Genomic DNA, 26,398 nt, shown 5'->3' with positions numbered 1-26,398 from the left:
GAACGGAGAATGCAGTTAACCGTCATAAAAACACCCTTGCAGTTAAATTCGAAAAACTTCTTTTACAGTCTTCCAGTTCAAGTAGTTCAAAAAATCTTCCCATTGTAAACATCAAGCCAATAGTTAATATTTCTAATGTTAGTCTTTCAGAAGAACAAGAGAGAATTCTAAAATATAATTTTAACTTCTCACAAACCTGTAAACCCTCGATTCCAAAGATTTTGGCTCCTATCGAAAAAGCTTTCAAGTTCAGTAAAGTTTCAGATTCACAGAAAGAAATGATTAGGCATCTTATCGCTCATAATGTGAAATTCAATAATAAACCTTTGAAACCAAATCTAACTGCGAGAAAAAGAGCTACAATGCGCGAGATTCATTCTAACCCGGATATTGTCATTTCAAAGGCCGACAAAGGTGGCCAGATAGTCGTCATGGATAAGAACGCTTACATCGATGGTGTCACTAAACTCTTAAACGAAGGACCATATAATCCGATCCCTAAAGATCCTTCACCTTCGGACTTATCCAAAATAAAAAATGCGATCAAATCTTCGCAAATCATTTCAAGCAACTTAAAACATTCGCTTATCCCATCTGTTGCGAATTGTGCCAGATTATATGCTCTTCCCAAAATTCATAAAAGTGGTATTCCTTTCCGCCCTATTGTATCAAATTTAGGTACTGCCTCGTATCCATTAGCTAAATATTAATTTCTAGATTTTCCACTCTATTAGACAATAACATTTACACCATAAAAAATTCAATAGAGTTTGTAAAAAAGGTTAAAAACATTTCTCCTCGTAATTTACTCATGGTTTCTTTTGATGTAAAATCATTATTCACCAATGTCCCAGTGGAGGGTGCATTAAGATGTCTAGAAACCAGACTTCGCGAATTTCATTTCTCTTGCATCGAAATTGATGAGCTAATTTCTCTCACTCAACTCTGTTTGAAACAAACACATTTTGTTTTCCAAAATAAATATTACAAGCAAACTGAGGGATTAGCCATGGGAAGCCCCCTCAGTCCCATCCTGGCTGATATCTACATGCATTATTATGAATCAAAATTGTTTGAAACTTTAAACTTCCCGGCATGGTTCCGCTACGTAGACGATACTTTTACCCTGTTTGAAGGTAATAAAGATGATTTAAATAGAGTTCTTTCAACAATGAATTCTATTGATGCTGCTATTCAGTTCACTTTTGAACTTGAGACTTGCAATTCTCTTCCGTTTCTCGACATTCTGGTCACACGTAACACATCCAACTTCAGTACTACAGTTTACCGTAAACCTTCATCGGTTTGCCTTCCACCACACTTTAAATCATGTCATCCGACTAAACAAAAGTTAGCTTCATTTTATTCCTATGTTTTCCGTGCTCTTCAAGTTTGCTCCTCCAAACTAGCCCTTGATGATGAACTAAATTATTTAAAAGCAATAGCTATTGACAGGGGCTTTTCACCCAACATTATTAATCAAGCAGTTAAAAAATTCTCATCTCAACACACTAAAAGCCCCACTCTTATTTTAGGAGATTATAAAAATTCTGTTGTCATTCCCTTCTTTCTATCAATTAGCTATAAAGTTGCACATATTTTTCAGAAATTTAACTTTCGGGTTGTTTACTCTCCCATCAATAAAATTCCAACTTCTATACTCAAGGACCCCATTCCGGATATGAATTCCTGGGGTATTTATAGGATTCCTTGCCAGTGCGGTTTAATTTACATTGGCCAAACTAAGAGAGCCTTAAAATTTCGCGTCAAAGAACATGAGTCATATGTTAGAAAAAAGGAAACACAGAAGTCTTCTGTTGCTCAACATTGTTGGTCCGAAAATCACACTTTCAATTTTTCTGCTGCCAAAATTATTCAAAAAACATCTTCCATTGGAGAACTGGATTTTCTAGAGGCATTTCACATTCATAAAAATCTTTCTGTTCTAGTTAACGATCCTAATTCCAATCCAAATTTGCCTTCGGCATTTAGAGAAATTATGTTTTATTTCTGGTTTCGCCAACAGATGGCGCCACTTGCTTATTCTTGTCCAGGCTTTCTTATCTTATCTAAACATTATTTCCTATCTTGTTCATTTGCGGTTTTGCAGCTGAAGATGATGGTTCGGTAAAACCATCGAAACTAGTCCTGTGAAAATTTTGTAAATTAACGCTGATTTTTGTTGTTTGACTTCTGAATTAGTATTTATTCGGCGTGTTATTGTGTCTTAATTCTTTGAATCTTGCTGCTTCAATACATGCTTGATTTTAAATTTTTATTCTACCCCCAGAATTTTCAAATTTAGTTTTCAATCAATTTTTGAGAGTAAATGATGTGATTTCAAGCGCCTTTGCGAAGTCTGTGTTACATGAAAGGAATTACTTCGCTTCTGCTATTAGTTCAAGTTCGAATTACACAAGGACTGTCTACATAATGAATGAGATATAGAAATTGATATGAATTAACTGAAAAGAATAGATTAATTAAATAAATTTAAATTTAAATTTAGTAAGCAACTCCGTTTTTTATTTTTATTCGGATAATCTATTAATTAGGAACTTTGGAAATACCATACTAGAATTTTAGTAGTAGGAAAATATCGCTGCATCTCCAAAATAATATACATTATGCTTTTCTAAACTGTTTCTCTACACACAGTTTTGCAGAACTTCAAATCACGAATAATTCGTTTCATGAACAAATTATAGAAATAAAATAAGATTTGAAAGATGTCTCGAGTTAAAAACAATTAAGTCAGCAATAAAATAATTTTCAAATATATTTTCAGATAATCTATGCCACAGAATCAAAATCACGGACTTCTATAAATATTTAAACACGTCCAATATTTAATTCTCACTCACACAGCTTGATAGTAAGTGACTCAGTTAACGGATATGAATTCGACTAAGGAAGTTATGGACAGCCTGCGTTGCAAGCAGAAACTTTGAAAGGCTTTAAAATTTAGGACTTTGCTATACTATTATGCCAAAACCACTGGTTTAGAAGTAAACCACGAACTTGGAAATCAGCATTGAAGACAAGAAGAAATTACTAGAAGACCATAAAAATGAACCCAACAGGAAAGAACATCAGCAATTTTACAAGCAGCCGCAAAAGATGATTTTGGGGGGAAAGTTTTCAGAGGAGAAAGAACGAAGAAAAGATGATGGTTCACATTATTTATTTAATGTGCAAAACGGAGTTAAGATAAAAAGTTTTTAAGTAATGATATTATAATAGCAAACTACAACAGAAGCATTTTCAGTCATCTATGTCTTATTTTAGAAATATTTTAAAATGTTGGCAACGGCAAATCATATGAGATCAGTTTTTAGCGAAATGGAGCTCACCGAGTCTCAAGTAGAGTCTAGCGGTGCTAGCAGAGAAACCCAAAGATACTAAAAGAAGATGCTCAGAAAGACAGTTCCCTGATGTTTTTATGGAAGGGTGTTCCTCATCCAAACAAAAATATCTTTCCTCTTAGGCTTTTCCTCTTCACTTTCCACTTGCGCCCTCTACTCCCCTTCGTATGGGCACGGTAAAATTAAGCCTTAGTTTGTTTTATCTGCTTAATTATCATACCTATCTTTTTTGTTTTAGAGTTAATGGTTTCCATTGGTTTAGGGTTTTGAACATGTGCACAAATTATTATTGTAAAATTTAAATAAGCAATCATCTCTGATCTGGGAATATATTTATTGAAGAAATTTTAACGGGGTCGATATTGTCCCCGTAATTTAAAAGGCGACAATGAGGATCAAGAGTTCGACTGGATGTCGATAGTAGAACATGCACCAGCGTTTGATCAGCATAAGCCAACTGGTTAAAAAATAAATTATAAAATAGATAATTAATTGTTTACTGATATAAAACTGTGACATGGAGGAAGGAAGGAATGATATAAAATAAATATAAGGGAACAAACACGCAAAAATTATTTAATACATTTTTCAAATAAATAAAATTTTTTTAAATATAAAAATGTTTATGAAGTAACTGCTAGAAAACTGTTGCCGAACCAACAATATTGAGTTTACCTCTTACCTAGAAGAAGCAAGCTTTAGTCAAGTCAGTAATTTACTACGGAAACAAGAAATAGACTGAATATTGTTGAACGACGTGATTTAAGAGTTGAGAAATTTTACGCCAACTACTAATTAGAATAATGCATCTATACATTAAACTCAGCCATCCGATTAGTTTAAATCAAACTTTTGCCCAATTAGAATGTGTGATTTTTTTTAAATTGGTTATATTTATAAAATTAATAATAATAATAATAATACAAAAAATAATAAAACATAAATATAATATAATAAATAAATTTTTCTCAAAAATATTTTTTTTATTCTTAGTCCAATTGTTATCTTTAAGTTAATTATGTACAATTATTTATATTATGGTTATATTGCATGCTGTATATTATACAGAAAATGTAAGGGGATCGATGAAGCAAAGTATTCTTTTGAAAGCAGTCGATGCAAAAACAAAAATGTTTGGGAAATCCCTTATTGATCTATTTCATATTTCTATGCGCAAAATAGAGTCGATTCATTGGCATTTCGGATGACGAATGAAATGCATTCTCGAACCGAGGTTTTATTGTAGTTTTCTCTAAATGAACATTCAAAATTTAATAAATATCTGCTCAGTTAAAATTAACACAATTAATTTAATAGGAGAAAATTTTAAATTTTAGTCTAACTTTGGTTAAACAGATATTTATTAAGCATTTTTCTATACAAACATAATGAAATAACTTCTTTGACTCATTTTGAACAGTAAATACATAAATAAATAAGATTGTATGATGTACGCATATAAAAACTAATTCACTACTTTTTTAGTTAAAATAGAAATGAGTTATATGTTTAGGCAAATAAAAAATAATTTATTTGAATAATTTTGTAAAAAAATGTTTCACAAACATACTTTCGCTTTGTGGAAATAAAATTATTATCTTTGATTGAGAAATTTTGTTGAAATGAAAACCTAAAATTATATTATTTGCATTAGGATAATTAAGTTGTTATTGTTTAGAAATAAAGCATTCCCGTTATCAGAATACTTAGATAGTTGCTATTCTAATTAATTCGGATATTTGGAATACTTCTGCATTGTTATGTAATTGGCGAATTAGTAATAAATAGATTTGTTTTCTCTGTATACATATAAATGCATTTTGGAAACCGTCAAAATTTTGTTCTATTTTAATATACTATCAAAAACTATTTTTTTAAATCTTAAAAAAGGTTCGTTTTCCTTTATATTTCATTAGCATCATGAATACATAAACATGATACAGTAGGCACCACCTAATGTGATCACGTTTGTCCGCGACTATTTCGATAACATTAACCGAATGATAACAGTAAGTGATGAGAAAAATGCTTTTTAAAACAGTAATGGAATTTAATATAAATATAACTAGAAACATAAAAATACGTACTTTTACTGCACTTTAATAAATAAAAGATCAAAGTTTATTTATGAACTGTTCACATAATACCTTTAATGCATAAGTTCATATTGTTTTCTAGAAATAATTTAACTGATCGTCACTCGTAAACTTTATACTAGAGGACATTCCTCATTTATCGGAAGAGAATTTCCCATTGTAAAATATAAAATTAGGGAAAAACAACCTTAGTTTCGTACAGATGTTTTCAGCGATTTTTTTTTCCAAGAGTGTGGGAAAAAGAAAAACTTCTATACATTTATTTTTTTTCGGTTAGGAAAAAAGAGCAACCTTAATTTCGTGTAGAAGTTTTCAGGGAATTTTTTTTCAGTTAAATAAAGCATGTTAAAAAGAAAAAGAAATTGCATTTAAAAAAAAAAAAAAAAAACCTAGGAAAAAAAATAACCTTAATTTCTTTTTCTTTTTAAAGAATTTTACCCTGAACCATGGGAAAAAGCAAAATATTCTGCAGAATTTTTTTTTTCCTGAAGAAGGAAGTTCTGTATTTAATCGCCGTTAGAATCAACAAAGTTATTCAAAATCTACGACAAATTATGATTACCTTTTTGTCTAATTTTTTTAATGGTTCAAATCAAACTAAAATCAAACTAAGCTGTTTGGCGACAAAACCCCTTAATTGGCGATATTTCTCTGTCACTTGGCAAATTTTATAATTTTATTGACCTCATTTGGCGACTTTCCTTCAGTTTAATAATTATTCTATAATATTAACCAAACTGTTGATCACAATAAGCGACATATTTTCTACATTTTCTTATAAAACTGGCGATGCTTCGGCAATTCGAAAATAATATAACAATATCTGAATGAAAACATAAACCGTGATCACATTAAGTGCTGTCTACTGTGCGAATGAGAATAGTAAAGAATGTCAACTCACGGGCTTTTATTACAAAATGTTATGGCTGGCCTGATGATAGGTACATTTCTTGGAAAACTTGTTTCCATCATTGTTGGATAAGCTAAGTAAAGCTCAAAAAAATCTACGATTTGGAAAATGAATCCAAGGATACAGATAAATAAGTAAGCCATTTTCAGGACTTTCTTCGTTCTGTCATGTTCAGTGATTATATTTGGTATACCAGTGACCAGAGAATCTTGAAAGATTTCGCTAGCAATTTCATTAACTGACATTTTAGAGCCGATTCCTAGTTCGTTGGTCATGGTCCTGTAAGAAAACGTATTAAAGAAATTAAAATTTGCAGACATAAATTTTGTTTGAAAAATGATTCAAGTAATTTCATATGATTAAAGCTCTTTTTGGTGAGACATCAAAAAAGCATGTACCTTCATTATATAGTGAAAAAATTGTAGTAAATAACTCAAGAAGAAAGTGGATATTGGCAAATCCTGCTTAGTACATGAGAAATACGATAAATTCCCAATAATCATTCCCAATAATTACTCACACAGTAAGCTTTAAAACACAGTTCAGCAAACGGTTGAACAGCAGTCTCTCTGAAATACAAAATATCCCTTTCATAACACGGTTTCGCTCTCATACGATAAGAAAATTGTGGAAATCCACCTACAGAATTGCATGATTTCGTTCTAGCACGTTAATGAAAATGCGTAAAACCTCATATAACATTATATATATATATATATATATATGGATGACACAATTTTTATTTCAAACATTTACAAATTAAATTACATACTATGCGATCGCGTAGTACACAATTACAACCTATTCATTTAAATACGCACACACACACACACACAAACACACACACAAAAAAATAATATAATTATTGAGAATATCTGCATTCTCTCGCATCGAAATTCTTTCGAAATAATCGAGTCGAACATATCATTTACATAATATGAATCTTGCGCTCCAAATTTTCAGTCGGAAGATTTCATAAATTTCGTAATTGTGATTTTGGAGGAAAATTTTTTTAAAAAAAATTCTTGATTATGCGTTACTAATTAGCTTGTTGTATTTAGGAGTAATTGTTTCGAAACTGTATTTTAATCACAAACTATTTCTAAAAGTAAGAAAACAACTTTTAAAAGAAAATTTGTTTCTCTGGAAATGAAAATGCAAATTTTTAATTGTTTGTTAAAAGAAGAAAAAGCATCTCAGGTTGTAAAAATTCTAAATCTAAACGAGGTAGCAGTGATAAACATTAAAAAAGTATATTTTAATTTAAAAAGTTTTTGGTACTCATCCCTCTATTTTACCTTGTTTGTTAGTTTCTTATAACATTGTTTCACACAGCATGGTATTTTCTAGGAACCTCTCTACCGTGTTATAGCAGTGATTCAGCACTTAGAACTGAATCACTGATTAACAACTGATTTGTTGCTGTTATAGAGCTATTCATATGCTGTTGCACGTTTCCGGAAAGAGCGCTCTTATAGCTTCGAAAATGCATTTTTCCGAAACTTCCAGAAAGGCGCCAGATATCGCTAAACCAGGAGTATGTTTTAGGCCATACCACCTGTTTTAGTTGAGCGCTTTTAACAATTTCAACATTGTTGGATCCTGAATTGAAAGATAAAACAGTTATATCCAAGAAATACATATGGAGGACAAAATAATACGAACAGCTGTGAAATAATGGAAAATCTTTAATAGGGGGGTTGGGCCACCCTTTGACTGAAGTACAGATTGAATGCGACGTGGGATAGATGCAGAAAGGTCATGGACGATATTTAAAGGATTATTAAGCCATTCCTCGTGCAGAGTGGTCTCTAATTCCGAAAGTCCGAATGGAGGTAGAAATCGGGAACCAAATTTGGACTCCAAATATGCCCATAAATGCTCAATAGTATTCAAGTTAGGAGACTGAGAGGGCCAAGCGAGATGTTCAATTGCATCGTCATTCTCTTTGAATCATTCTTGAATACACCTAGCAGTGTGGATAGGGGCGTTGTCATCTTGAAAAACATTCGCTCCCCAGGGAATACAATCTGGACAAAAGGATGGACATGGTCCCCTAGAATGCTTAGATAGTGAATGGATGTGATCCTCCCATGCAGAATAACAAGTGGCACAAGATCGCGCCAAGATATCCCACCCCATACCATAATGGCGCCACCCCCTTGCTTCACAGTCGGCAAGAGGCAGTCAGGATGAACTGCTTCTTTGGGCATTCTCCAGACATAAACACGTCCGGTCGTCTGAAATAGGGTGAATGACGATTCATCTGACCATATTACCTGTTGCCACTGCTGTGGGGAATCAGCCTTTGTGATCTCGTGACCTGTGTGAATGCACCATTGGCGTCGCTTGAAAGTATTAGTTGCTTTCACCAAGGGTTTACGAATTGCCACTCTGCCGTAAATGTTGGCAGCATGAAGTTCCCTTTTGACAGTTTTTGTTAAAATGAGGTCCTGGAAATGACTGTTCATTTTGAATGTTATATCGGATAACAAATGCTTGTGCTTTCGGGCAACTATGCGCTTCAAGACCCGTCTATCCCTATCAGCCAGCTTTGACTTTCGGCCACTGCTGTGCTTTGAAAACATCGTCTTACCCTCTTTCGTGTACGCTGTTATAATGGCTGATACCGTACTTCTTGCATACCCCACAAGGTTTGCTGTTTCCGCAACTGATGCTCCACTTAAACGCGCTCCAACTATCATTCCTCTTTGGAACTCTAACAGGTCTAACAACAATTTTAAGGATCTGCGCATGCGCCAAAAATCGGTCATGTTCTCTGCCGAGATTTCAGAACTGGTGTTCACTGCTCACTAGCCTACGATAAAATCGGAGTCTCTAGCCAATAAGATTGCTTTGAGAGATCACGTGCTTTCCTCTTCTTTTGGAATAATAAACATGGCTGCATTTCGTTGGAGGGAAACTCAACTAATAGTTTTCTATGAGAAAATGTTGTGTTGTGGGAGACTAGTAACGTAAATTTTAAAAATAAAAAATTAAGGGATTCTCTTATTTTGATAAGATTTGTCTTCCCCATTACTTTATATATTCAAATATTTTCTAATTCTGGGTGAAAATGATTTTAACTCTCCAAGAAAAGTTCCAAAAACTATTAATGATGCCATGTCATGGGTACTAGACGAAAATATTCATAAACTACTTGAAACTGTAGTCGCACTTATTGAAAAAATTCAAAAATCAAAATCTCCAGTCGAGAATAAAGCAGCGCAGAGACTCAATTGACTTCGCCGAAAATGGGAGTTAATCAGGCGACGAAGTACATAGCTTTTCCGACAGTTCCTATACGAGAGATCATAGCCTAGTGGCAAAGAGCAAACTGGGTGTTCTCCGTACGTCGAGATTGTGGGTTCGATCCCCATTGTAATTTTGGACTTTCTGTGCCTGAAAGAACTTTTTAATTTAGTTTCTCCATCACTAAATTCGAACTGCATGGCTTAAAAGTTACGTTTTATTTTTTCGCCTATGAGTGGGGGTGTTTATTTAATTTTAACGTCTTTCTTTTTATTTTTCGAATGGCCGTTGTCACGTGTTCTAGATCTGGTCAAAAGAAAGTCAAAAGACACAAACTCAGTTTTGTGTTAATTAACACTGTTGCTTTGTAATGCAGTAATCTTTATTCTTTATTAATACTTTTTACTCATATTGGTTTGATGTTCATGATATTATTGTCTATTTATTCATTAATAAGGGTTTTGATTTAAAGCACAGTAGTGTTATCAGCCGATAGTTGGCACTATAGAAAAGCCGCCGATAGGGGGCGCACGATATCAATCAAGAATCGGGAAGCGAGAGAACAGAATTGATGTTAAGAATGTTCCGTAATGATATGTATATATGTATATAATTATTGTAATAATAAAGCATTTATAAAATGCAAGAGTTATCCCGATTGAATGAAAAGTGAAAGCCCGACTTACCCCTAGCCGTCCTGAGATAGATAACGGAGATTAAAGCTAACATTTTCAGAAGTGGGATGATTGATGTAAGTACGCATTGAATGACTCGCGTACCAAGAACGTCGAAGAAGGGGTAAGTTTCGTTTTTAAAGATTTGAATGCATGCGAACTGTAGAATAATTCTAACAGAATTTGAAGTACAGAATTATATTATTAGGTAATATTATGGACGAGAATACAAAGAAAGCTTTAGATAAAGCAAAAACGAAACGTAAAACTTTAAGAAGGTTAACAACACAAGTAATTAACAGAATATGTGAACTATTGGAACAGGATATTGTAGATACAAAATCATTAGAAGAACGTGATATGAATCTACAAGAAAAAGCAGATCAGATATTTAAGTTAGATCTAGAAATTGAGAATTTAATTCCTGAAGTATCTGATCTGGAAACAGAAGTCGAGAATAATCAGGAATACAGAGAACGCATCATCTACGCGAAATCGAAAGTTAAGAATTATCTTCAGAATTCAGATAGAAATAAGGGAGATTTTTCGTTGAAGAATAATTCTTCACTTATTTCGAATAGTGAACCAGACAAACCAAGAATAAATTTGCCGAAACTTCATGTAGAACCATTTGAGGGTAATTTAGAGAAGTTTCAGGAATTTTGGTCACAGTTTGATAATACGATTCACAGTAACGAACGCTTATCTAAAGTAGATAAATATAATTATCTTAAAGCTTTCTTGAAAGGACCAGCCTTAATTAGTATTCAAGGACTATTGGTATCGGAAAATAATTATGATTTAGCAGTTGAATTGCTTAAAGAAAGATACGGGAAAAAAGAAATTATTGTAAGATCTCATATTAACCATTTGTTAAATTTAAGTGCAGTAAAATCAGCTTCGTATTTGAAACAGTTAAGGGAGTTATACGATACGATAGAAATCCAAGTACGGGGTTTACAAACTCTTGGTGTCGAACTGAATTCATATGGAAGTTTGTTGTTTCCACTACTAACCAAACTTATTCCAGATTCCATTGTGCTAGATTTTTATAGACAGCATGAAAAAGACGATTCTTGGAATGTAACAGAATTATTAAAATTTCTTAGAAGAGACATAGAGACGCGAGAACGAACATTTCTGTTTCGACAAACAAGGGAAAATAATGAATCAGTTAAAAGCGTAGACTATAAACTGTCAGTTAATAAATTTTCGGAAAAGGGAATAGATTTCAGAAGTTTAAAGGGAAGCAGCAAGATTCGATTCCTAACGCAACCACACTGAGCACATTTCAGAAAATTTGCATTTTTTGCAATAATTCTGAGCACAGTTCCGAAAATTGTGATAAGGAGCGCGAACAGAAATTAGAAAGTTTAAAACGGAACGCGAGATGTTTTCTATGTTTCCAGAAATTTCACGTGGTCCGCTTATGTAAATCAAAAGAGCGCTGCACGACATGTAAGCGTAAACATTCTAGCTTGATTTGTGACGCCAAATGCCTCCCGCGTCAGACAGAGAGTCGCGAAGAAATGAAGAATGACAAAATGAAAGATCAAAATAGTGTCGCGATGAATCATGATGGATTATATGACGTTTCAAAGTATTTGAAGAAAGCAATAATTAACGACAGTGAACCGATCGAATGTTTGATTGATACTGGAAGCGCTGTCAGTCTATTAAGATTTTCGGTCTTTTCGAAATTACGATTACCAGTGCAACCGGAAACAAAAAAATTGTTTGGAATCGGGAGCGTAAATCACGCATCTACAACGACCTTGGGAAAAGTTAATGTTTCACTTCGAATCGGCGAAATCCAACCGCGAATTTGTTTATCGTAAATGATGAAGTACAGCCGTATGACCTAATTATTGGGAGAGATATTTTGAACGATCAGATGTTGGCTTATGGGAAAAGAGGGGATTCGTTTAATATATGGTATGCTAATAAAATTCCATTTGCCGTAGAACGTTTTAGCAATTGTGAATTTCCCAAAGCCAGAAACTGTGAAAAAGTTTAGGCATTTTCTGGCTATGTGCAGTTTTTACCGCCGTTTTATTCCGTAAGCTGCAAAAACTCAAACAATACTTAATACATATCTGAAGGGGGCGACGAAAAACAACACATTACATGGATCAATCACATGGACGAAAGTACCCACAAATGCATTTGAGAAATGTAAGAAAGATCTGTCAGATGCGATGATCTTGTACAATCCTCCATCAGAGGCCCCACTCGAAATTGTAGTTGATGCTTCTGACACAACTATGGGTGCAGCTCTTCACCAAGAAGTTGAAAAAGGATGGCAACCTCTTGCGTTTTACTCAAAAAAGCTATCTCCAACACAACAGATATATAGTGCTTATGATAGAGAGCTCCTTGTGCCATATATGACCATGAAACTTTCGACATATGATCGAAGGTCATAACTTTATTTTATTCACGGACCACAAACCGCTTACATTTTGGCAAAAAGAAGATAAATGCTCCCCATGACAGCTAGACTTTATCAGCCAATTTACAACTCATATTTGCTACTTAAAAGGTTCGAACAATGTTGTTAGCAGATGTACTGTCTTGGATCCATATAGCTACTATTAGCACACCATCTGCTGTCGACTACTGCCAGCTTGCCAAGGAGCAGGAAAATGATGCAGAATTGCAAAATATTTTATCATGAAATTCGACTTCCTCCTGAGTGCTGAAGCCCCTCTTAATTGGTCAGCCTGCAGTTATTCTGCATTGTGATATCTCCACATGTTACATTCACCCTTTCGTTCCACAGTCATTTTGTCAAGCAGTTTTTTAGCAGTCTTCACTCTCTCTCATACCCAGGTGTTAAAGCCTCAGTAAACCTGATCGACAAAAGATATGTTTGGCCTTCAATGAAAGCGGATGTGGCATCTAGGACTCATGAATGCTTACAGTGTCAGAAATCTTGTGTGACATGCCATACCAAAAGTAAAATTGGTGTTTTTGTGCTACCTAGTGCTAGATTCGAACATGTGCACATTGACCTCGTAGGACCTCTCCCTCTATATCTGAAGGCTTTTGATACTGTCTCACATGTGTCGATCATTTTTCTAAGTGGCCAGAGGCATTTCGAGTAGTAGATATATCTGCTCAGTCTGTTGCAGCAGCCTTCTACACAGGTTGGATCTCCAGATTCGGATCTCCACTCTGGCTACCTACCAACCAGAGAAGGCAGTTTGAATCATCACTTTTTGATGCACTAACCAAGTTCTTGGGTACAGCTCAACACCGCGTATCTCCATACCATCCGTTTGCAAACAGCCAAGTTGAAAGATTTCATCGGCAGCTGATATCCGCAATCATAGCACACAGCAATAAACAGTGGACTGCTGTATCACCTACAGTAAAATCACCTAAAGTTCTGAAATATCACAAGGAGGAGGAAAAATACTTGCTGTGATACTACTGGCAATTGTTGGCAAATCGACATACAAAGACTTTCTGACTTTAACATTTCTAGTGCTTGCAGCAGGACAGTGAAAGATATCTTTGACAAATTAACGAACATTGTAAGCCACATAGAGATGTCTTAATGTCATTCTGGTGTGTTTATAGTTCAGAAAAGCTGAACAGAACTTTTAATTAATAGAGATGTCTTAACGTCATTCTGGTGCCTTTTGTGTTTATAGTTCAAAAAAGCTGAACAGAACTTTTAATTAATATGTAAAGGAGATCAAATTACATGTTGATTGATGTGAATATAGTCCAGTTTATGATTATAGCATAAAACATCATATCATGCAAGGCTTAAGAGACTATGCACTTTGTCACTTAGGGAATAGGAATTCACTTTACAGAGAAATACTGATATTTGAAATTATCTGAACTTTTCAAATTACACTTGCATTCAAGCAGCACAACCAGAGCCATACTTACAAGCAGAAAAGTCCAAACAATTCACAAGTGCAGCATACACAAAGTCCTTGCTGGTGTTGTGGTTCAGGACATCAGTCAAAACAATTCCCAGTTTATGTATAGACATGTAATAATTGTGGAATGCAGAATTATGGTAAAATCCTAGTATACGGTGCAGCCTTGGCGCGATTTTAAAAATTATTGCCAACACCAAAAATTACCAAAAGAACGTCTATGTATATATAGTGATAGTATACTATACACTATATACTATCACTATATACATAGTATATACTATGTATAACTATATATATTCTTTGAATACCTGTTTACTACTTATCGTATATGTCCCGTTTTTACTGCTCATCATAAAAGTAGCCAAAAGTAGCCAAATCCCGTGTGCACGGGATTCTAGGATTAAACCCAGAATCATTTTTGCTATATTTGCCGGCAAGCCAGAAAATAACAAACATCGAGACACCAACATCAAATTTCTTCAATTTATTCAGTACACCCAAATATTGCTTGTATTGGTGCTCTTTCAACTACTATTAAAAGTGATTTGTTACTGCAAAGTGTTAATGAATACCCAGTTGCTTTCAAATTAGATACTGCTGCATAGGTAAATGTTTTATCTTTTTCTCTCTTTCAGAAATTAATTGGTAAGCCAATACTTCACCCAGCATCAATCAGTGTTTTTACAAAAATATGTGTACTTGGCAAGTTGTTAGTGAATGTATCCTTAAACATTACAGCGATAATAAGTATATTATACAGTTCATTATTGTGAATCTGGATGTACAAGTATTGAATGCAGAAATATACATTGACTTAAATTTGATTCAACAAATTAATCAATCAACTGATTTTTTTAAAGTAGTGTTCATGCTAATTTTTCAACAATGCATCACATAATTAAAAAAAACAATGTATTTGAAGGAATATGTCCTTGACAGTCTCCTTGACTTAAAATCACCTTACCACTGGGATCACCTTACCAAACTTAAAATCACCTTACCACTGGGATCTGTATCTCTTGTAGCTGCTGCTTAAAATAGGCTTAGCATTAGAATAGCAAAGTTCAAGAATTGCTGCAAATTGAACAAGATGGAATCGTAGAATAGCTTACAAAGCTAGTTGATTGTGTACACCTAATTGTTACAAAAAAGAAAATGAATCATCAGATTCCTTCACAGGATAAGCTGCAGTAAAAACTTATGGAATTTAAATTTATTTCCTTAATTGATGCAAAGAATGTTTTATTGCATGTTCAACTAGATGATGAAAGTGCTGATTTGTGTACATTTATCAAGTCTTTTAAAAGGTATTTCCTTGTCATGCCTTTTGGCCTCAGCTGTGCATCGAAAGTTTTTCGCATGGCAGGGGACGGTCTTTTTGAGGATTGTCCAATCTTTATCCATATTTTGGCAATATCATTTTACATCATGAAACTCTTGATGGCCATTATGAAAATGATATTTCAGACTGGCAGGCAAAATCGATTTAAATTCAACCAAGAGATAATGTAATTTGCAGAATCAGAATTAAAATATTTAGATCACATGGTGTCATCTGATAGCCTCTCCATTCAGATCCAGCCAAGTTGCAAGCAACTGCAAATTTTCTCACACTTGGCAATAAACAAGAATTGATGAGATTTCTGGATATAACAACATATTCAGTGAAATTTGTGTTATAAAATTAACAAACACAGTGATGGCTAATTGAATTTTGGACTTTATTAAGAAAAAAATAAAGAGAACTTACGTATGTCTTATTGTTTACATGACAACTTTTAGAATGGCAAAAATAATAGTGATGCCAGATGCATTAAACATAATAAAACAATGATGGCACTGAAACTGCACATAATATTAATTAAATGCTCGATTCTCAACAATTTGTGTCTCAATTTTCTCAAGATTCTACTTTGAGAAATGTAATGAAAAAAGTTAGCTGCTGGCTATGGGATGTACAATGTGATCAAACATATCTGCGAGTCAAATATCTATTTCAGGTAAAGTCTATGTTTAAATTCTTTGATAAAGACAAACCAGTAGTACTTTCTGATTCTAGTTCATTTTGAATAGGTGGAGTTCTCTGCAAGATGATAAATCAGTGCATTTATCAACATTAACTCATGCACAATCAAGATATTTCGTAATAGAAAAAGAACTTCTTGCTGCCCTCCATGCTTGTGAAGATTTTCATTACTGTGTTTTTGATCGAAACATAGAAATACAAACAAACCATACATGCTTGTTATGTTTGATTCTTAAATCGTTTATTGCTATCTCATCAAGATTCCGGAGACTGTTACTTCGATTGCCAAGATTTAAGTCAACAGATATTCCTGGGAACAGATAACTGTTGCTTTGCCTGAAACTCCTCTGTCATCAAATCCTGTTATTACTACTGACTTAGATCATATGCAAATGGTCTCTGTGGTTGTTCAAGCTTTACAATTCAAACTTGATGAGATTAGGCAACAAAAATTTGTGATACAAAACTATAAATTGTGAAAAACCTACATCTTGAAGGCTGGTTTAAGATGAAACAAAATCTTGATGTTCTTGCTGAAACCTATTGAAATTCTCAATTGGAATTGCATACGAAGAATGGCATTATTTGTTGTCGACAGCAATTAGTGATCTCAAAATCTAATCACAAAATATTGTTACGAAATATACAGGCGCGGCAAGATGGCTTTCCCGCAAAGCAGTTTTAGGGTTGCCACATTTGGCGACAAAATTGGTGATATACCATGGATGGTTGTAGAACCTTCTGGAACGAATTCTTACCAGTTTAGCCCAGAACTTTCTCGAACACAAGCTGAAAGCTATATAAATCCTGCTGATCCGCAGTCAGTCAGAGTGTGTGTGCCTCGTCGAGAGGAGAGAGTTTTGGTGTATAATGAAGTTACTATAAAAAAATTTAAATTTTATTTTTGAAGGAGGTTGATAGGTTGAACAATCTTGTTTGGAGTTACCTCATCTCCTCTGGCGTTTTTGCCGAAGGTTCCTGTTTATTAATACCAGTATGAAAGGGATTACTATAAGATCGTTGTTAAAAGTCTTCATAAGTCCCAAGTGTTAAATGCTGCATTGTTTTATCTTATTCCTCTGAAGTTTAAGGTCATGACAAATGATATTATTGTTAAGTGATTATCAAATATCCTGTTCATTTGCTTTCTGCTATCATTGGTGAAGCGTATTTTTTATCCCAAAGGCGCATTAGCTCAGAAGGTCTGTTAGTCTCAAAACAGTATTTTGCGTCAAATCACTTAAATGATTTGCATCACTTTTCAAATTGTCGCCACCAAATCTTATCACCCTGTATTATATTTAAAGAAACTATATAATGAATAATTTACATTAATGTATGTATTTTTTCACATTGTAAAAAACAACAGCACCTAGAGTCATCAAAATTTGAATAACAAACTCCTTCATCCAAACATGTGCACCTGGAATCCCAATTTTTTTTTTATTGTCATTTTCATATTTTGTAAAATTTTGATGAATTTTTAATTAAAAAACTCAACAATTTCAAAGTGGGCAGTGCAACGCTGTAGAGAATAAAGCATTTTTATCTCTAGTGCGCAAGACTGTCTATCGGAAACTCTAAAGATATGCTGTTTTTAAATATTTTGAACTCAGTTGCTCTAGAAATGTGTATGTGTCTGTACATGAAAAAAAAAATGCCTGTTTGGACATAATGTAAAATCTGAAAGTTTTCTGATTTTTATGGATGATAATTCAACATGTCATTGTACCATAGCATTTGAGAATTTAGTGAAGAGAGAAGTTATCACATGAACTGACCTACATGCTTCCCACACATAGGGCTCATTCAGCACATATGGGAATATTATGAGAAGGAAGAGAAATTGTAGTTTGAAGATGTTTGTTGCTACCCCCCCCGAAAAAAAAAACAAGGCCTAATTTGTGTTTTAAAGGAAGAATGGAATATTCTGATCTAATAATTCCTAAATAACTTAATAATTAGTATGCTACTGAAATGTGATTGTTGCATCACATTTTAAAACTGAGCATTATGGGTTTGGCCCTGAAATTTGAAAGTTCCCCAACATGTCATGAATAAGCAGTATTTTTTATTATAATTCCAAGGTGCTCTTTTGTACATGGACTGTTTTCCTTCCAATATATATATCCAACTCGAAACTGGATGTATCAGGATCTGAGAGAAATTTTCATGTTAACAAATGAGAAAATCATCGTTTGATACAGAATTTTACATCCATAATATTTAGAAGGTTAAAGTGAATATATTATTGACTAAGCATTGATAAGTCTTTTCCAGCCATTTTTACGTATGCCCAAATCTTAGTTGTAATATTTCAACAAAAGACTTAATGAGATTGCATATTTTGAGCAACCTGTAAGTAGGCTAGACACTGCTTAGACTAGCACTTAAATTAATCACTGAGTAAAAAACTAAGCATTATTTGTACATCATCTACTATAATCTACCATAATAAAGTTACAAGGCTGGAAGTTTTTTTACATTCTGTAAAAAATTCAGTATGTAAAAATGTAAATTTTTACATTCTGTAGTTCTCAAGAATTATTGTCAGTACATTGCACAGCTATGATTGTGAAATAGAATTATCTAGTTCAGTATTATTATATTTCCATGTGTTTAAATTGACATAAAATAAAGTCACAGAAATAAATTGACTTACTCATACTAATACAGTTTAGTATGAAAATCAGCAAGGACAATGTCTGACGAAACTGCTTTCGCAGTAGCTGATGTTTCACTGCCTCTGACACCTCTATCAACCATTTCAGTGATACCTCGAGTGTCCCCTTGTTAATTATTCAGCCTTGATTAAGCTCTGACCATTGACCTGTGAGTACTGACTTCCAAAAATATGCTAAAGAGCCCTCTGAACTACAAGCTCAACTTGAAACTTATGAGGATATTATTCGCATGTTTGAGAGTGCTCGAACTCGTGACAATCCTGTGACTACTGAATTGGAATGCTATGAAAGGCTAAGACATCTTGACAAATTTTGAAATTGGAAAATAAGTCCCAGTTATCTTCGATTATCCGCAGTGTTACTGCTAACCCTAATGACGGCCGTGCAGGTCAGTTAATCATCAGTTTTTCCATCGAGGCTATACTGCAGCTCCAGTCAAGACTACGTGTTTCTGATGTTGGACTCTTTACTTTCCCTGTTAAGACAATGCTGTTAAACATCTGTTAGGCAGCATTACGACTTAATTACTTGTTTGTGAATTACCTCTCCTGCCTCGTCGCACCTCCAAAATTTGCAACGTCGTGAACTATGATGCCACTATTCGTGCTCTTCCACTGATTGAAGAAGCTTGTGACTACCTACTTACTGCCAGTGCTATAATCAAGAAGCTTTACGAAACTCTTCTAAATCTGATGGAACTGAAAACCGTCTCCAAGATGTAGGAGAACACCTGCCCTGATGGAAGACCTCAAGAGTTAAACCTAACTAATGAGTTCATCTCTCCGAGGAAAGTAGCCAAAGTGATTAACGCTGTGCCTACCCTCAGTATTGAGACAAGCAATCAGATTTCTACCTATCAAATTTAGAACAAAGCTTAAAAGAAAATGGTGAAAACCTGTCAACCCTAGAGATTTTGCGGCTAATAAATCGAGAAATTTACTCCCTTACTATCGGTTATGCACTCGCGCAAAAACAAAAACCTGAAGTTGCGCAAAAACAAAAACTTGAAGTTAATCCTAACGAAATTCTCAGAGATACTGCTGCTGATGAGTGGATAACCTCCAGGAAAACTGCAAAATGAAAGCACTCTGAGATTGTTATTCCAACTGATCAATCTAATAAATTTGCTTCACTACCTCTCAATGGCATAGATAACATCTTTGAAAATGGCATCGCGACCACAGTCAAGAATTCACAACCTAAAAAAGACAAAATTCCACCAATAGTGAACTATTCTACATGCATCATTAAATGAACTATTCTACATGCTTCTTACCTGCAGATTTTCTAATCTTATTAAAAATATTAATTATTCATTGATGTTATTTTTCATAGAAACAATAACTGTCTAATTCAGAAGTCAAACAACAAAAATCAGCGTTAATTTACAAAATTTTCACAGGACTAGTTTCGATGGTTTTACCGAACCATCATCCTCAGCTGCAAAACCGCAAATGAACAAGATAGGAAATAATGTTTAGATAAGGTAAGAAAGCCTGGACAAGAATAAGCAAGTGGCGCCATCTGTTGGCGAAACCAGAACTAAAACATAATTTCTCTAAAAGCCGAAGGCAAATTTGGATTGGAATTAGGATCGTTAACTAGAACAGAAAGATTTTTATGAATGTGAAATGCCTCTAGAAAATCCAGTTCTCCAATGGAAGATGTTTTTTGAATAATTTTGGCAGCAGAAAAATTGAAAGTGTGATTTTCGGACCAACAATGTTGAGCAACAGAAGACTTCTGTGTTTCCTTTTTTCTAACATATGCCTCATGTTCTTTGACGCGAAATTTTAAGGCTCTCTTAGTTTGGCCAATGTAAATTAAACCGCACTGGCAAGGAATCCTATAAATACCCCAGGAATTCATATCCGGAATGGGGTCCTTGAGTATAGAAGTTGGAATTTTATTGATGGGAGAGTAAACAACCCGAAAGTTAAATTTCTGCAAAATATGTGCAACTTTATAGCTAATTGATGGAAAGAAGGGAATGACAACAGAATTTTTATAATCTCCTAAAATAAGAGTGTGGCTTTTAGTGTGTTGAGATGAGAATTTTTTAACTGCTTGATTAATAATGTTGGGTGAAAAGCCCCTGTCAATAGCTATTGCTTTTAAATAATTTAGTTCTTCATCAAGGGCTAGTTTGGAGGAGCAAACTTGAAGAGCACGGAAAACATAGGAATAAAATGAAGCTAACTTTTGTTTAGTCGGATGACATGATTTAAAGTGTGGTGGAAGGCAAACCGATGAAGGTTTACGGTAAACTGTAGTACTGAAGTTGGATGTGTTACGTGTGACCAGAATGTCGAGAAACGGAAGAGAATTGCAAGTCTCAAGTTCAAAAGTGAACTGAATAGCAGGATCAATAGAATTCATTGTTGAAAGAACTCTATTTAAATCATCTTTATTACCTTCAAACAGGGTAAAAGTATCGTCTACGTAGCGGAACCATGCCGGGAAGTTTAAAGTTTCAAACAATTTTGATTCATAATAATGCATGTAGATATCAGCCAGGATGGGACTGAGGGGGCTTCCCATGGCTAATCCCTCAGTTTGCTTGTAATATTTATTTTGGAAAACAAAATGTGTTTGTTTTACAATGAATTCTATTGATCCTGCTATTCAGTTCACTTTTGAACTTGAGACTTGCAATTCTCTTCCGTTTCTCGACATTCTGGTCACACGTAACACATCCAACTTCAGTACTACAGTTTACCGTAAACCTTCATCGGTTTGCCTTCCACCACACTTTAAATCATGTCATCCGACTAAACAAAAGTTAGCTTCATTTTATTCCTATGTTTTCCGTGCTCTTCAAGTTTGCTCCTCCAAACTAGCCCTTGATGAAGAACTAAATTATTTAAAAGCAATAGCTATTGACAGGGGCTTTTCACCCAACATTATTAATCAAGCAGTTAAAAAATTCTCATCTCAACACACTAAAAGCCACACTCTTATTTTAGGAGATTATAAAAATTCTGTTGTCATTCCCTTCTTTCCATCAATTAGCTATAAAGTTGCACATATTTTGCAGAAATTTAACTTTCGGGTTGTTTACTCTCCCATCAATAAAATTCCAACTTCTATACTCAAGGACCCCATTCCGGATATGAATTCCTGGGGTATTTATAGGATTCCTTGCCAGTGCGGTTTAATTTACATTGGCCAAACTAAGAGAGCCTTAAAATTTCGCGTCAAAGAACATGAGGCATATGTTAGAAAAAAGGAAACACAGAAGTCTTCTGTTGCTCAACATTGTTGGTCCGAAAATCACACTTTCAATTTTTCTGCTGCCAAAATTATTCAAAAAACATCTTCCATTGGAGAACTGGATTTTCTAGAGGCATTTCACATTCATAAAAATCTTTCTGTTCTAGTTAACGATCCTAATTCCAATCCAAATTTGCCTTCGGCTTTTAGAGAAATTATGTTTTAGTTCTGGTTTCGCCAACAGATGGCGCCACTTGCTTATTCTTGTCCAGGCTTTCTTACCTTATCTAAACATTATTTCCTATCTTGTTCATTTGCGGTTTTGCAGCTGAGGATGATGGTTCGGTAAAACCATCGAAACTAGTCCTGTGAAAATTTTGTAAATTAACGCTGATTTTTGTTGTTTGACTTCTGAATTAGTATTTATTCGGCGTGTTATTGTGTCTTAATAACTGTCTGTTTACATTGACACACATAACAGTTCTTCAGATCAATGGAGAATATTTCAACACAGTAAAAGATTACTGGCTCCTGGTCTATGAGATTGGAAACTCTGTTCTCCATGAATTGCTCACTTATGATGGAAGAATTCCATCATCAGTTATGCAGGAAGGTGATTGCATTGTTTTCGTCTTCACAAAATGTTGTTTACATGGAAACTGTAAGGACTTTTCTTCTTCCTTGTTTAGTCATTAGGTTTATTTTGAAGCAGGAAATATAAAAATTCAGCCATACTCTTGTTGCAGTTGAACTCAGACCTTCCAACTGCTAACTGAACCTGCTTCCAGTTACACCATTTGATAAGTTGCCCTTATCTTTTATGATAAAAGTAACAGCCCCATAATATTTTTTGCCCAGCTCGAGAATTCAGTTTGCTTGATTTGTCTAACCCCTTTGGAAAGTCACAGTTGGAGTGCTACTTGGTGAATTTGACAGTTAACTTGAATGATTTAAGGACCAGAGTAACAAACAGCACATGACCAAGATTGATGTCTAAAATTGATCATAATGTTATTGCTATAAATATTATCCCTCCATTAATCATTGTATTTTGTTATTATAGTATATACATATTGTGCAAGTCCAATCAAAGGTAAGTTAATTTATTTCTCATACTTAGTATATCAAATATAAGAATGTAATACTTGGTTTGGTAATGTCCTGTTATCAGGACCAGATTCAGAAATGCATGCATGTATAGATGAATGTATTCATATATATATATGCATACAAATGTATGCGTGCGTATCCATACACACATGCATACATACATATTTTTCTAAATCCGGTCCCGATAACAGAACAGTACTCTTATTTTAATATATAATACTTAATAAAATAATGATAATTAATACAAATGTTTTAATTCATCATTTTAGTTTAAAATATAACAAATTTTTAGATATAATTCCTTTTGTGATTATCCATCAAACCCTGAAAATCATCGATCACCAATGGCAACTACTTTTCTACAAGCTAAGATGCAAAAGACAAAAGCCACTTTCAGAAAAGGCAGCAATCTAAACATTTCTTTAAACATCAACGAATTAAAATTTTAGAAAGCAAGAAACATCCATACCAAAAGAAGTATCTTTTTTTATTATGGTGTTCTTTCCATGTACATAGCAGTCTGTTTTTGCTTAAAAAAACATAAAATTTTAGAAATTTTATTTATTTACGGAATGGAATGTTATTCTTGCATTCTCTAACTGTTCGACAAAGTACCATACTTCAGAAGAAATGCATCAGTTTTCTTTGGATTAGCCAGCAAACTCTACAGTCTCATTAGAATTCCTTATGCTGCACATGCACATATACCTTGGCAAATACATTTTGCAGAAATTATGGGTTACACATTTTGGCAATATAGAACAGTGTTTGGTGAATTCATTCACAGTTGGGCAGATAATCATTTCTTAGTACCATCTTTTTACTATTATTATTAGTTTATCAATATATCAGTGATTAAAATCTTGATGCTAGAAAACAGCGTTTTTGCTTTATTTTCACATATCAGAAACTACTGCCAAATATAAGCTACACCATGTGACATCTGAATTGTTCTGAGTAACAATTTGTTCTTCAATTTGCCATGCTTGTGTTTTCCTTATAATGCATTATGCAATGTTATTTTCCCCACAGATTTGCATACGTAAGTATGTCACTATGTTATGTAAGTGTTTGAGTATTTGTCTTTTCTTTTAGCAAAGCATACCATCACACAATGGCGTAGCTAGGCTAGGACAAGGGGCGACATCTGTCCCCGTGTGCAGCATCGAGGGGCACCAAATTGATGTTACAAAATTTTAGGATGAAAAATTTTTCATTCTTGGCACATAGAAAGAGGTGCAAGATCTTCAGTTGTTCCCGGGCGCAGAAAACCCTAGCTACGCCTTTGTCATCCTATCTTAACTTATCAAGATGCTGCACATGTGGTTTATTCAGATGTTTATTCTCTTTCCATGTATTATTTATCTACACTATGTTCACATACTGAATAGTGACTCCTTTCTATACAAAAGATAATTCATAGTTAATTATATTGTAAAATATGTTAAGGTATTTAAAAATAATAATGTTACTGATTATATGGTTAATTGCATTGTACTGTCCAAGAAATTTACAAATCATTTCCTGCTGTTTTGCAACTTTTCTGTAGTTTTAAGGTAACTTATTCTATTCTTTACATACTTGTAATTTATTTTATTTTTATGTAATTTGCTATAATTCATTTGCTTTTATTGTTATATTTTAAATAAAACATTTTATGTAGCTGTTATAAATAGATTGATTTATGATCTTAAATAATTTTTTTATATATATAAAGTGGTGCATAGTTTTCATTTTTTGTATATAAAGAAATATATGTTGAGAATATTGTAATCTGCAGAAAAACCTCTCGTGGGAAACACACAGGCAGGCTTTGTGAACTAGTATTTATGAGAACCTTTTTTTCAATGTTTGGACTTATCAGCTCAACCACGTGCTTATTTTTTTTTTTTTTTTTTTGATGCCTTTTTTGGGCCAGTGGAAAAACTACCTTTTTGATAGACCAGGTACTCTGGTGCTGCACCAACTACATCTTTTCCCTTGAAAATTTTAGTTTTCGTGGTATAGTTCGACCGCCTCATCCGCGACCATGAGCACAAACACTTATGCACCATTCGGACCAAATTATTCTCAAAATAGGGTGGAAGGATGGGGACTTTTTTTTCTCCAGCATAGCTCTTTCCGGAGAAGAGAATACCTTTCATGTCACAGCAAGTAATACCGTCCCTTTTGGATGTGTTTTAGCAGAATGCCAACCAGAGTTGCACTTGAGACGGCCGAGCTGTATCTTTCGGAAGTTTAACTGTACATACAAGTTTATTAATAGACTCAAATGGCTGGAATGCAGTTTAGAACATTTTTTACCAGTGAAATTTTATTTAGGGACTAAAAGTGCCAACTCTGAGCATCAGAAGCTCACAGTCTTGAAATATAAACATTATCATACCAAGCAATGGGCTAAAGTCAATTTTCATTCATAAAGATGCATCAAACACTGTTTATCATATTTTCACTTTTATAAAAATGGTAATCTTGTACAAAATACATGCTCAGTGAATGAAAATGTTTCTAAGATAATTCACAAGCTTTGATGTAATAAATGTGCAGTCCTTTTTAGTCTATTATCGTTGCTGAGAAAGATTGTTAAAGCTATTCTGAAATGACTAAAATATAACCTCACATCAATTTAGGTTCAGATCCAAATTCTCAATTTGCCTATTTATCAATTATATATGCACTCATCTTTGATATAGTCAAGGTCTCAAGAGTTTTGTTAAATGCCTAGGCTTTACAAAATGTATCAAAAATATAATTCAGTCCTATCTCCTAAGTTTGTAATGCCATACCATCCGAACAAGCAGACATTCCCCTTAAGTAGTTTACAGGCTCTCGTTAATTATTGTTTGGATGAATGATATTTTAGACATCTAAAGGTTACACACAAGTTTATTTGGGATAATTTAATGTTTTTAATCAATTTTTCTATGCGTTTTAGCACTGCCACAAGATTTTTCTCCTTTCAACAAGAAGTTACAGACAGTATGTTTTCCAACCAGTCGACCATCAGTATCGAAGTAATCATCAATCAAAACAGTTTTAGTGTAATTATTTTATATTATGCCAAATAAAAAAATTTGCGCTATCTACACAATCTTTGGTTAATCTTTAAATTATGGTAACTTGGCGATTTTTTGGCGAAAATTTGGCGACCAACTCTCTTACAGCA

General features: G+C 33.9%; 1 protein-coding gene across 2 annotated transcripts in view; it reads right to left on the bottom strand.

Moving 5' to 3' along the window:
- Positions 1–26,398, bottom strand: part of LOC118189288 (uncharacterized) — a 140,545-nt gene that overhangs the window by 85,027 nt on the left and 29,120 nt on the right. For both annotated transcript variants that reach the window (XM_085825475.1, XM_085825476.1), the window contains exon 2: positions 6,363–6,650. In XM_085825475.1, the coding sequence (XP_085681601.1) occupies positions 6,363–6,650 (288 nt within the window). The remainder of the gene's footprint in view (positions 1–6,362; positions 6,651–26,398) is intronic.

This window comes from Stegodyphus dumicola, chromosome 10 (assembly GCF_044657685.1).
Source record: "Stegodyphus dumicola isolate Sdum_Otavi_A_Nest chromosome 10, ASM4465768v1".
Lineage (NCBI taxonomy): Eukaryota > Metazoa > Arthropoda > Arachnida > Araneae > Eresidae > Stegodyphus > Stegodyphus dumicola.
Note: the sequence above shows the minus strand (reverse complement) of the source record. Positions and strands in the feature narration are given on the sequence as shown.